The sequence below is a fragment of the Molossus molossus genome, unplaced genomic scaffold, assembly GCF_014108415.1.
Source record: "Molossus molossus isolate mMolMol1 unplaced genomic scaffold, mMolMol1.p scaffold_m16_p_23, whole genome shotgun sequence".
In the NCBI taxonomy this organism is placed as follows: domain Eukaryota; kingdom Metazoa; phylum Chordata; class Mammalia; order Chiroptera; family Molossidae; genus Molossus; species Molossus molossus.
In genome coordinates, this window is record NW_023425359.1 from 25,351,176 (window position 1) to 25,364,720 (window position 13,545).

The 13,545-nt window shown below is 63.6% G+C and overlaps 1 protein-coding gene across 1 annotated transcript in view; it reads left to right on the forward strand.

Annotated features, from left to right (window-relative positions):
• The first annotated feature begins 7,186 nt into the window (after nucleotides 1-7,186).
• The window catches only part of NAV1 (neuron navigator 1), an 84,732-nt gene continuing 78,373 nt past the window's right edge, over nucleotides 7,187-13,545 (forward strand). The window contains exon 1 of the mRNA XM_036277578.1: nucleotides 7,187-7,961. Coding sequence (XP_036133471.1) covers nucleotides 7,202-7,961 — 760 coding nt within the window. The 5' untranslated portion in view covers nucleotides 7,187-7,201. The remainder of the gene's footprint in view (nucleotides 7,962-13,545) is intronic.

Sequence of the window (13,545 nt, forward strand, 5' to 3'; positions counted from 1 at the left end):
CCCGGAGCTCACACAGACGGCACAGTCAGGGACATCCTTCCTGCCCCAGCACCCGGGTCGTGTGGGGGCAGGAAGCACGGGGGGTCCGCTCCTGATGATGCAACTGGGCTGCGGGAACGGGAAGTTCTCGCCCTGAAACCACCCAGCGCACCGTGGATGTTCCTGACATTTGCACAGCCGTTTTTATACGCCGAGTAATTGCCAGCGATTATTCTATTAGAACCCACTGAATGATGAATTCACAGCACGCCTCTGTCAAGTTCAACGCCTCGTTTGAAAACCTAACAGAAACTCGGAGGTGGTGTTGGGATGGTGAGCGCCGCCGAGAGCGGGGCTGTCTTGGGCTGCGCAGGCCGGTGTCCGCCCCTGGCCGGTGCGGTTCAGGTGTGCACAGGTTCTCACTTTGCAGCTGTCTGTAAGTTTTGGGCACCAAGGACTCTCTCAGAGCCGGGCGACGTTGTCTCCCCGACATAACACTTGCCTTTGACGACGGCTTTGTGGACCTTCGGAAGCCCTGCTCTGCGCGGCGATGTCGGCTCGGGGCTGGCCAGATGACAAGGCCAGGGCCTTGAGTTTCCGCCTCGGGTGTTTGGGTTCCCTGGCCCACGGCGGGGTGATCGGACTGGTTACAAACTCAGAACAGGACGCTGGGTGAGACTGTCTTTGGTTCCACTGGCATCACCGTGACTGGCTCCGTGGACGCGGACGGGTCAGGTTTGTGGTGGGCTTGCCCCACGGAGGGGCTCGCCGGCCGTCTGCACAGCTCCGTCCGACACCCAGGCCCAGCCGCGCACACGCACCCGCCTGGAGCCCCTCAGAGGCCTGCGGTCGCTGTGACAACGGCCGGGGGCTGGTCCTAGTCCCAGGGAGCTGCTCGAGGGGTGCAGAGGTCGTCTGGGGCCAAGTCAGAGACACACGCCCCATGGGAGGCCTAAGTCAGACACCCCAGCGGGACCTCGCAGCTGGGGAGCCCGAGGCCGAACGCAGGCCACTCCTCTGGGCCCAGCTCCAGCCTTGGAGTGAGCCGTCCCTCAGCCACCTCCCCTCCCTCTGGCCCTCTCAGCCCACCCTGGGCTCTGAAGGGCGGTCTATGGCAGCCTCCGAGCCCTGGCCTCCTGCTGGGGACACTGTCCTCAGGCTGGGGTCCTGTTGCCTCCTGTGACCAGAGGTGCCGTGTTTTGTCTCCGTCCCTCCCACTTCACACCACAGGCAGGCTGCTGGGGGCGGGGGAGCGTGGATCCCAGGAATGTGGGTTGTTGGTCAGAATTTCTCGGCATCTCCACCCTCCCGAAAGCTGCCCCCGAGACGTCAGGGTCAGAAGGCAGATTGAGGCCCGCAGCCCCTGGCCCCATTCCCGCAAGTGATGGTGGTGACTAGGCAGGGAGGAGGCTGGTGGGTTCTGGGAGGGCTTCCTGAGGTGTGAGCGTGCTGTTGCCTCCCTGTCGGACTCCCGTGTCCACCGGCCCATCTACCCCTGGCCGCAGTGGAGGGCGGGACAGGCAGGTGCCTGCAGCCCGAGGACACCTGGCCCACTTCGCCCCGTCTCCCAGAGGTGTGGCAGAGCACAGATGTGGCGGCGGAGGAGGAGGAGGTCGTTCCCCCGACAGCCTGGAGCGTCCCTCCAAGGGCAGAGCTGGGGAGAAGGCGTGGCCGGGACACCGCGCCAGAGCACAGCAGCTGCACCGTCTCCGGCCGCGGGTTCCCAGAGGTCACTGCTGTTTACGTTCCCCTCACATCTGCTCGCAGTCGCACACCCACTCATGTCACCTGTCGTCACTCACCACGGACCCTGGACAGCCCGCTGTGTGCAGGGCGCCTCGGCGGGTTTGGAGAAAAGCCCCGTCATCCGAGGACCATGCGGAGATGGACACAGAACGGAAGGACTAACGCGTGTTGGCCACGGATGTGAGGGAGGCAGCCAAGTGGCTGTGAAACCGGAAACGTCGGCGTCCGCGCTGCTGGTCACCGCCAGACCCGAGACGCGGAGACGAGGGAATCCTTACGGCGCTGTATTCAGGGGCGGGTCGCGTGCCCCTGATGAGAAGGAAGGTGTGGGTAAAGGGTTTGGGATTCGGGATAAAGTAGGTAAGAGGTCTGGAGTTCAGGGGAGAAGGTTAATCAGATAAAAGCGATTTTCGGAGCATCCCTTCACCTACTGCGTGCTGGACGGCGGACCTTCTCCCCTGGAGCTCAGTGGCTCAGGCCTCGGGGGCTGCGGTCCTCCTGGGGCACAGGGGTCGAATTGCTTGGGGGTGTCCTGAAGTCAGCAGGTCCAGTCACAGTGCAGTCCCTGGAATGACAGCCTCTACACGCACCGATGACCAAGCCTATTAGCCCCACAGCTAAAGCTGAAAGATGTCTAACTTCTCGAGTTCCGTCAGCTGCCCTGAGCTGTGTGCAAAGGCAGGGCAGGCGTCCTGGGGGACCCAGGGCGCAGCGGACTGACTCACCCTTTCTCAAGCACCAGCTCCTCCCAGAATCTTCCCCGTCTTCAGTGACCGCAGCTCCTACCGTAGCACCGTCCAGGCCAGAATCCTTGGGAAATTCTCAATTCCTCCTCCCCACTCCCCCACCTCTGCTCCGTCAGCAAATCCTGACGCCCTCAAAACATAGCCAGAGCCTGACCAGTCTCCATGCAGCTCCGAGTCACCTAGCATCACCTCCCACCACCGCCCCCCCAGACCCCGCCTTCCCCCAAGGTGACCTTGCAAGGTCAGCAGGGTGGGAGCAGCCCTGGCCTCCTTCCCACCGCTTCCTCTCTCCCTGCCCACAGCAGCCCTAACCCTACGCGTGGGCCCAGCCCAGACCCCCACGGACAAGCTGGGCTACACCCGCCCAGGCCCAGGGCGAGCTTGTGAAATTTCCCGGCACCCTTTTCTGGGCTCTGCATCTGCGTTCCTCAGATTGCTTCCAGTCGTTGGTCAGCAGATGTGGCCAAGTCACTCATCCCAGCCCCGTCATAGACGGGACAGGGAGTGCGGTGATGAGCCCCTCCGGGGGAGCCCAGGACTGGGGACTTGCATCATTCTAAAGCAATCTCTTTCCACCTCCCCAGTAGAAACCAGTCGGGACCTAGTCCCCTTCCTTGGGTCACCACCACCAGCCCGCCCGCCCTGCCCTTGTCACAGCTCCGGATCTAGCAACATCTCTGTGGTGGGCCCCTCAGCCTGGCCGCCCTGCGCGTGGGAAGGGCTCTGGGCTGGGCTTGGGATGGTGTGAGAGGGGAGGACCTTGTCTTTCGAGGAATCACTGGAGGAGACATTCTGCACAGGTTGGCTTCATCGAGTGCTGGGAATGGCTGTTGCCACGGCAGCAGGGCCTCCCACTGCCGCAGGGGATGGTGGGAAATTCAGGGGCCGGGAAAGGAAGGGAAATGAGCCACAGAGGGAGGTCGTATTAGGGAGGGTCCCAAAGGTGCAGGTGCCAAGGTGGCTATTTCGAGGCACGACGGCGTGGCCGCGGCATGACCCTTTGGACAGTGGCAGGGAAGGTGACCTGTGCACAGGGAAGACGGGCACTCGAGGCCCCCACTGCATCCGCTCAGGAGATGGCCATGCTTTCTGTCTCATACAGTGATGGGTGATGATCTGTGCGGAAGGGGATGTGGGGTTTGGAGGGCGCGGCGGGGCTAGTGCCTCATTCTGGAAGAGGTGGGATTTCAGGAGCTGCGCTTTGAAGGACGGGAAAGGACTTGGGGCGTGTGACGTCCCTGGAGAGGAGGCACAGAGGAATGAAGGCATGAAGAGAGGGCGCGGGGGTCAGATGACCAGGAGGAGAGGAGGGTCAGGTCCCCAGGCAGGGGCATCCGGGGGCAGGATGCACAGGTGCAAGTGGAATGTGTCTCCTACTGTCCCACAGGAGCGAACCCACAGCCGAGTCCACCCCAGGAGAGGGCGCTGGGTCATGCCCACGCGGGTCCTGCGTACGCGGCACACACCGGTGACCTGACCTTTGGGCCAGAGGGCAGCCTGCTCCTTCCTCCTTGTCTGCAAAGGGCAGATGGATTTACGTGCAGGAAAAGACCAGGTTACGACGAGCAAGAACCAGTGTCGCTGGTTCAGAGACCCACTGTCCCCAGGTCTCAGCTGCTCATTCTGGGAAAGGTTGGCCGCCCTTCCTGTTGGGTTACGTGTGTGCAGATTGGAGAACGGTCTCGCCGTGAGGATGAGGACTTTGGAAGTGGTTGTGATCTCATTTAAAGTGGGAGGGCCTGGCCTGGTTGGTGTGGCTCAGTGGTTGAGTGTCGTCCTGTGCACCAAGATGTCACCAGTTTGATTCCCCGTCAGGGCACATGCCTGGATTGTGGGCTCGATCCCCAGCGTGGGGCACGCAGGAGGCGGCCAATCCATCTACGTTGATGTTTCTTTCTCATCAGTGTTTCTGTCTCTCTCTCCCTTTCCCTTCCTCTCTTCTCTCTAAAATCAATAAAACATATATATATATATATATATTTTTTTTTTTTATCCTCACCCGAGGACATTTTTCCAACTTTTGTACAGATAGAGTGGGAGGGAGAGAGAGGAAGGGAGAGAGAGAGAAACATCGACGTGAAAGGGACACATCGAGTGGCTGCCACCCGCACGACCAACCAGGGCCGGGGACAAACTGCAACCGAAGTACATGCCCTTAGCGGGAACTGAACCCGGGTCTCTCCGGACCGCAGGCCGATGCTCTAACCGCTGAGCCAAACCGGCCAGGGCAATAAAACATATTTTTAAAAAGTGGTAGGGCCTGGTTACCCAGAGTTCAGCACGGATGATGGTGTCGAGTTCTTCCTTGAGCCAGGATCTTGTGTTCGGGTACGGGCCAGGGTACCTCAGGTGCTCACAGAGGAAGTCTCCGGGTTGGCCTCCTCCTCTGGCACTCCCTGTGCCCAGGTCATGTTGCGGCAGGTACCACTCAGTCTCTTGAACCAGATCTTTACAGCTTGTCACTTGCTATCACCAACTCTGACTCCACCTGTGAGCGTCCTAAGGGCCGGACACAGCCCCAGGGCCGTGCTGACTCCCCCCAGGACCTCTGGCAGATGCTGCTCCCGGCTCCTTCCTGCACTCCTTGGGCAGGTGTGAGTGGAGGCGCCTCCTGCTTCTGCTCTCCTGGTCTGAACCTTCCGACACCCCACCCCCACCAGCACGGCCTCTTACTCCTGCATTCCCGTGTGCAGGGTCTGCTGAGTACGGTTGGTTTGCTGCAGTCGGTGGGACAGCCAGGGCCTGCTCTCCAGTCACCAGGCCCCTCTGGTCATTCCTGCACTGAGACCCACACCTGCGTCTTACCTGTGATGAACGTGTTGATGCGCATGGCACTGCTTTTCCCTGGGACAGGATTGTCACTTCCCTGGGCCTCGCGTTGTCTTTCTTATATCCTCTGGCCCACACTGACGCCCTGCGGGCAGACTGTATCCCCAAGGCCCAGTCAAGGGTCCACGCTCTTTACCCAACACCCCTCTCTCTGCTTGAGAACTCCCTGTTCCCGATGCTGTGGGGAGCACAGCCTCTCTGCTGTGACCCCTGTAACTGCAGATGTGATGGTCTCTCGACCCGGGCCTGGGGTTATGGAAGGTGGAATCTCGGGGATACCATCAGGACCCAGAGTCGCACAGGGTACAGACCTAACTTCCGGCACCCAGGTCTCCACGTGCTGCAGCCCCCCCATGCAAGGTGCTGAGGCAGCTCTGGAGGCAGAAGCCCAGGTGCTGGTCAGGGGACACTGCAGCCCTCATGCCCGGCCGGCCGTGTGGATTAGCGCTGGGACAGTGGTGGACCAGACACACGGGCTCTGCGGGTTCGAGGCCAAGGGGAGAGAGGGCCCAAGGTCGAGGGTGGGGATGCGGCCGATGATTGGTGATCAGTGTGCCTGGCTCAGGGGGTTAGGACCGGGGCCTGCCCCTCCTTGAGGGAGCTGACTTGGGAGGCCATGGGAGGGTGGGCATTGTCCCTTACTGACGGACGGACAGCCCTGGACACGTTGCTGCCTGCTCCGTCCGCCCCCTTCCCTGGGCCCAGGTGGAGGGAGGGAGGAGGGCTAGGTCAGCAGCCCCGCAGTGGCTCTGGCAGGCAAGGCCCCCCCTGCCTCTCCCACCTCTCAGGTTAGACAGCCCTTCAGGTCCCAAGTTCCCCAGCTGTGCCGCCACCGGAGAGAACACGGAGCCCAGGGCGCAGGGGCTTGAGGTGCCGCAGTCGGTTAGAACCGGCGCCCAATCTCCTGACCCCAAGAATCAGCCGATTTCTTCAATGTGCTGATACCACTCCGCCCCCCACCCCGCCCTGTTCCCAGTCAACCCTGAGCCCTGTCTCTCCAGACCACAGTCCTCAAGAGAGCGACCTTGTGCCTCAGAGACTGAACGAGGTGGACTGAGAGTCTCCTGGGGTAACCAGAGGTTGGGGGTGGGGGTCAGGGAAGCAGCGACCTGGATTTGACTTCCCACCCCTTCCAGGTCTCAATCCCTTTTACCTGTACCCCCACATCTCCTTGGCAGATCCTTTCCATACCCTCCCCCACTCCAGGCACGGGGGAGCCACCGGTGCCCCTCGGAGAGCCTCTTCTGTCTCTGAGTCCAAAGCAGGAGAAAAGCTGGTCTCATCCGCACCCGTTATCTGCCCCCTCAACTCCCGTACCCCTACTCATCTTCATCGCCCCTGAATCTGCTGCAAATACCACCCCCTCTAAGCCAGAAATAGACACACAGCCCTCTCCCCCACCTCCTTCCCTCGCGCGCACCCCCCCCTCCCCGGTTGCGCCGCCTCCCCTCCCTCCTGCCTCACTTGGAGCCGCAGCCGCAGCCCCTGCTCCACCGGGCAGGCTGGTGGAGAAAGGCGGGGTGCTGCACTGTGCTCCCCAGGACCCCCGGGGGCGGGGAGTGGCAGGCGGGGACGGCCTTCGGGGCTTTCATTCTTCCTTTGATTGATTTTTACATTTTAATTTGTATTTCCTCGCCTGCCCCGTTTCCTCCACCCCGCCCCTCGCTCCCCGGTTCCTCGCTCTTTCCTTTCCCTGGCTCCCTTCCTTGCGTGTCTCCCCTGCGCCCTTGCTCGGCTTGCTCTCTGCCTCCGCCCTCCGCCCTCCCCCTTCCTCTCCCTTCTTCCTCGGTTTCTTCCGTCCTTTCTCTCCCCTCCCCTCCCCCGCCTGCCTCCTCCTCCCTGCGCTCCCCCGCCCCGTGCCTGCAGACGCGCGGATCGTCCATGCGCTCCTCGCGGGCAGAATGCTGGGCAGCAGCGTCAAGAGCGCGCAGCCCGAGGTGGAGCTGAGCGGCGGCGGCGGCGACGAGGGCGCGGACGAGCCCCGGGGCTCGGGGAGGAAGGCGGCGGTGGACAGCAGAGGCATGCTGCCCAAGCGCGCCAAGGCGCCCGGCGGCTGCGGCAGCAGCGGCATGGCCAAGCCCAGCGCGGCTGAGCTGAAGGTCTTCAAGTCTGGCAGCGTGGATGGCCGCGTCCCCGGCGGGCCACCCACCTCCAACCTGCGCAAGCAGAAGTCACTCACCAACCTGTCGTTCCTGACGGACTCGGAGAAAAAGCTGCAGCTCTGTGAGCCGGAGTGGAGCGACGACATGGCCCGGGCGCCCAAGGGCTTGGGCAAGGTGGGGTCCAAAGGCCGGGAGGCCCCTCTGATGTCCAAGACGCTGTCCAAGTCGGAGCATTCGCTCTTCCAGGCAAAAGGGGGCTCAGCCGGCAGCGCCAAGACCCCCCTGGCTCCGCTGGCGCCCAGCCTGGGGAAGCCCAGCCGCATCCCGCGCGGCCCCTATGCCGAGGTCAAACCGCTGAGCAAGGCTCCAGAGGCAGCCGTCAGCGACGATGGCAAGTCGGACGATGAGTTGCTCACTAGCAAGGCCAAGGCCCAGAAGAGCTCCGGGCCTGTGCCCTCTGCCAAGGGCCAGGAGGAGCGCGCCTTCCTCAAGGTGGACCCCGAGCTCGTGGTGACAGTGCTGGGAGACCTGGAGCAGCTGCTCTTCAGCCAGATGCTGGGTGAGTCCCGCCCCACCCCACCGCCCCTGCGCTCTCCTTTCTCCTAACCAGCTGCAAGGGAAGGTGTGGGGGAAGCGCCCCTCCCGGAGGGGGGCTCTGGCTCGCAGGTCTGTCGGGAGGGAGGATTGCGCCCAGATGTGCAGGGCTGGCCCACCTCCAGAAGCCCAGGCTCAAGTGTGCCTTCTTAAAAATGTCACAGCAGGAAGCTGCTCTGGCCTGCCTGAGGTGAGGCTGGACAATGGGGTGGAGGGCTGTGGAGTCTTGGAAATAGAGCCCCTCGGCTTCTTAGAATCTTAAACCCCCGAATCCTAATATGGCAAAACCTGGGGCTGGTGGAGACAGCGGTGCCGGTCTGCGCTGGGTCGGCCCCCGACAGCGATCCTGCCTTGCGAGGGGAGCCGGGGAGAGCGGGGTCCGGAGGACACGTGTGCGGGGAGCAGATGTGAGGCTGCTCCGCCCGAGCAGCGCGGAGGCCCCACTTCCTCTGTGGATCCCTGGTGGGAGCAGGAGTCGGATATCCCGGGTGTGGGGGTTCTGGCAAGGGGACCCGTCTGGGGTGGGGGGGTGGGGGAGGCGGGCAGACAGCTGTGCGCATCTGGATGCTCGTCCTGTCCCTCCATCTGACTCTGGCCCAGACCCCAATCCCCCGGGTTTTGAGAGGACGTGGAAAGGTCTGGGCTTTCACGCCCAGCCTCGGGGTTGACTGTGCAGCCCGTGCGCTTGGGCTCTGCAAGCCGAGCCGGCGGGGAGGGAGGGACAAAGCTCCCTCGGGCGGAAGAAGCCGGGAGAGCGCTCCATTGTTCTCCGAGCCTGGAGTCTGCAAAGAGCCCGAGCGCCCGGCACCGCGCCGGCTGGCCCGGGGACCCCTTGCCGGAGAGGATGGAGGGTCGGTGCGGACCGCGAGGCTGCGGCGCCTCGGGAGCCCGCACGACCGCGCTGGGGCCGCCGGAGGCCGGCGCCGGCCTGGAGCCCAGGGGGCCGCCCCGGCTCTGAGGACTTGTTGCGGTGGCTGGGATGTGGGTCCTGGGCGCCGGGGACGAGCTTCCCGGGTACCAGGCCGGTGCCGCCCCCGGGGGCTGGGAAGGGGCGTGTCCGCGCCGTATGCGGGGGCGGGGCCAGCGCTGCGTCCGAGTGACGGGCTGGCGGAGGAGGGCGGGTGGGTTGGGCGAGGGGTAGCGCTCTGGATGGAGAATGCAGCGCAGGGGCGGGTTTGCCCTGCCGCAGTCTGCCCGGCCCCGAGTCCGGTGTGGGCCCGGATGAGCCCCTGACCAGGGGCGAGGATTCGGAGCCTCTCGGAGGGGCCGCACACTGGCTTTGCAGGGACAAGTGGGGATGGGGTTGCGGGTGCAGACCTGGTGACCTCAGGAGTGGGCCCATCCTGTGCGAGTGCCGGTAGTGGGGTGAGACGGACAATAAAGGAAAAGAGATCATTCTAGGCCCGGAGGACAGCGTGGGGCAAAGGAAGGGGACCTGGGTGGAGAGGGACTGAGGAGGGGGGCCTGCTTTGGGCCTCTGTCCGAGGCGATACTTGAATTGTGGCGAGGCCTGGGGAGGAGGCACCTGGGGGCTGGGAGTGGGGGGCTGGTTGGGCGGAGAAGGAGGCACCCACCATCTGCCTGGGGGGGTGCGGAATGGGGTGTCAGAGATGCAGACTGATAAGAGGGCACGGCTCTGTTTTCAAGGTCAGGCTTCCACTGTTGGGTATGACTTAGCTAATCAGCTGTCCCCAGACCTGGACGCCCCGGCTGCCCCCAGACCTGGCTGCCTTGGATGAAGCCGTCTTAGTTGCTTCTCAAGAGGCAGTAACCAAAGAAACCCCGACAAATGGTCCCCACGACGGCTGGGGAGGGGCTGAGCTGTGGTCCCCACTCCAGCTCAGCGCTGTCACCCCTCCAAGCCTGCGGCCGGGGAGCCTCTCAGCCACCTGGGAGATGAGGAGAGAAGACCTCCTCCCACTTCCTAGGTGGGGAAGGCAGGGCCGGAAGCTTCCCAGGGCCCTAGAAGGCAGTCGGGGTGGAAGGCAGATTCTGCCGGTCTCCTGAGCCCTCCCGTCAAAGCTCCCTCTGGGACACCAGATCGAGAGGGTAGGTTCGCGGGTAAAGAGGAGCCTCACCAAGGCCACCAGCCCTGCCCTGATGACCCCGTAGAGGGGTGAACTCTCTCATTGGGGGGACAGGGCTGGGAGGTCTGGCAACTTGCAGGCCTGTCTCTGGTGGGTGGGGACAGAGAGCGGGCTGATGGAGGAAGGGCCGGTACAGCGGATCCGTCTCTTAGAGCCCACAGAGGTGTGTTCCAGGTTGTCAGGCCTGGCCCTCTGGGGACAGGAGTGCTGCCTCGATGTCTCAGGGTGGCGGCTGTGGACACAGGGCGTTAGTTTCCCACAGAGTCTCCGAATCAGTTACACTCACTCCCTGGTATCATCCCAGTCCCAAGAAGCTGCCAAGACCCAGTTTCTGAGAGAGGGGGGTGAGGCAGCCCCAAGTAAGAGTCTTTCTGGAATAAACGGAAGAGCTGAAACCTGATCACCTCCTTCTCAGAAATCAGCTGGGGCCCAGATGGTCCGGGCGGCGCCCAGCCCCTTCCCTCGCTTCAGAAGCTGCCAAAATACTAGGGTCTCACTGGAGAACCCCAGAGACTTGGAGACGGAGGGGTGACTGCCCGAGGACGCGGGCCAGTTCCGGAACCAGATGCCTTTGGACCCGGCCCACAGGCACCGCCAGGCAGTCGGCTCCCAGAGCCGGAGCGGCCACCCCGGGCCCCCGTCTGGAAGTCCTGAGCTTTGTGTCCTCTTCTGGGACTCAGTTTCCCCATTTGTGAATGGCTTTTTCTCGCGGAGAGGGACTGGGGAGGGGTGCAGAGTAGGTGGTGGAACCTTGGAGAGGCCCCAGGCAGGCGGCTCAGGGAGAGCCTGTGTCAACACCGAACCGGTACATTCCAGCCCTGGCTACTCTCCCCACCTCCTCGGCCTGGGCCAAGGCTCCCCAAGCATGTCCGTCCACTAAGGCTCCCCAAGCATGTCCATCCACTCCGCAGGCGCAGCGTAGCGTCGTTTTCCCTCGCACCCTCCAGGCAAAGGGACCAGGCTGGCTGGGGAGGCAGCCAAGGTCAGGGTGTCAAGGAGCCCGTGGTGCTGAAGGTCCTGGTCCCACTTCCTCACAAAGGTGGCAGGACCCAGGGGAGGGGTTGCCATGGCAACAGTGAGGCCTCAGAGGAGGCAGGAAGATCTCCATTTCTAAGCCAGTTGTTGATGTGGGTTGGGGGGGTGAGGGAGGGGCTTGCACTGGAGGGCCCTGGGATGCTTTGCGGAGGGGAGGGAAGACGCGGTTTTGAACACAGTGTTTTCTTTCTGTTCCGTGCCCGGGGGGTCGAGGTGGTTAGGGTCACTGATGCTCAGAGCAGATGGGAGGTGTGCAGGCTCCCCCAGCACCTCGTTAGGGGCTCCACACCTGAGCCATCCGATGCTTCCCCTGGGGTCCCCGTGGCCTAGCAGGAGAGCGGGGCTCCCTGCTCGCCCCCTGACCACAGCTGGAGGACCTCTGCAGAATTCGGACTGAAGGAAGGTGGTGGCCCGTGTGTGGACAGGAGCTGGCTGGGGGACCTGCAGCTGGGCGGGGAGGAGACCGCGTGTTCTCAGCAGCTCGGAAAGTTCTCTCTCCGCAGGGCCCCGCCCGGGTCCGGCTCCTACCTTCAGGTGGAGCCTCCTTCAGATCCCAGACCCTGTCACAGGCCTCGGGCTCTGCTGCCCCAGGAGCGCTGGTGGGCGGGCAGGTCTCAGGGCAGGTGCTCTGCCCGGGGAGACGGTGCCCGTGGCACCCGAGGGCTTTCCCGCAGCGTAAACCAGCCCATGGAGAGATGGGCGTGGGTGGTGACAGGACCAAGTCACCTGAAGTCCTGGGGTGTTTTCCCTCACATTCCCCTCGTTCTGCATACGCCCCCCTGTCTGTTACTGTGACCTTCCCCAGGCCTAGGCTGCCTGCACCAGACTTTCTCTGCTGCCTACCAGTCTCCCCTTCGGCACCTGTCCCTTTGCACACACCGGCACCTCGCGACCTTGGACCCCGGGGCTCAAGGTGAGCCAGTCCTGGTGTCCGGGCTGAGAAGCCCCAAGAGTGCACACCTGCTGCTCAGCACTCCGCCATCTCCTCTGCACCTCACGGCGAGTCTCCCTGCACAGCCGGGCAGAGAAAGTCCCTCCTCCGCGTCCAATTCACCACGCCCTCGCCCTTCCCCGAATTCCACGGAGCCACATCATGGAAATCATCGGGCTGAGCCGCCCACCTGAATCCCGCTGTGGCACCACGGCAAGTGGGTGTTCTGTTTACACACTCCCAGTGACGGAGGGCTCACTACCTTATTTTCCTCGAGAGCACTCATTATTCGAAAGCCGGTGGAGCCCATATTCTGTCTCCTGGGAGTTTCCACCTGTGGGTCCAAAACCCGCCCCTGGATCCCCGCAGACACCACCACTGCCTCTCATGGACCCACTTCCGATGTTAGAGGCCAAACCGTGTCTTTTTTCCATCCCGTGTTTTCTTTTAAAATAAATCGTTGGAAGGAGGAGGAGCCGGACCTGTTCCCCTGGTCCCTGGGCCCAGTGTTGTCCAGCTCCCCCCAGGCCCCCTCCCTCCTCACAGTGTCTGCACCCCAGCACCCGGCTGAGTCTCCTCCTGGCCCTGCCGCTGTCCGCCCTCCGCCCGGAGCACCGTGCGAGCCGCCAGCCAGGGGAAGTGCGGCCACATGTTTCTCATCGGCGCTGGCTGACCTCCCACAGCCTGTTTGCATTACCCAGATGTGTTTGATGTTGCGGAGCCCGGCCTGCCTCTCTGCACAGGAAGGGCTGGGCCCTGGGCCGGCGCAGGAGCCCACACCCCTCCCACACCTGCCCCACGCTGCTGCTTCCGGGGACTGGCCTCCCGCAGGAGGAGAGCGGGGCCTCCTGGGTTCACTCTGCCGTTTCCAGGTGCATGGGTTCCTGCAGAGATCGGGGTGCAGACGGGGCTGGGGCCCCAGGAACTGTTTCTGTCCCCCGCTGGAGGCCGAGGGAGGATCACAGCTGTGCCAGGGTGAGCCAGCGTGAGCCAGCGTGGCCCCTGCTGGGAGCCGAGTGTGGGCACAGCGGCACGAGCCTGGGGCGGCGGTGGCTCAGGGCTTTCCATCTGTCACCAGCACCTCTGCCGCTGGCTCCACGAGGGGAAGGTGGGCCCCGTGGGCGCCCCGATGCTGAAGCCCGTCCTGGTGCCGAGGGGGGGGGGTGCTCAGCTCAGTCCCTCTGAGGCTCCAGGTTCAGCCCAAGAGCTTTGCCCCGGCAGGTTCCAGGCCCTCGCTGCCAAGACCATTCCTCGGAGCTGTGTGTGGGACACACAGTTAGTTCTCCTCCGGCTCAGCTCCAGCCAAACCTCAGCGAGGCAGCCGGCCGCGGCCCGAGCCACCTCGACTCTATTTTAGAGATACAATGATACGTCTCCTGGCCACGGGCGGCGGCTGCCCCGGAGTCGTCTGAGGTCTGAGCCCTGGCTCTGGCGCTGGACTGTTTGGGTGCCGCTCCTGTGATTAGGACGTGGAAGCCACGTGCCAGGGCGGGCCC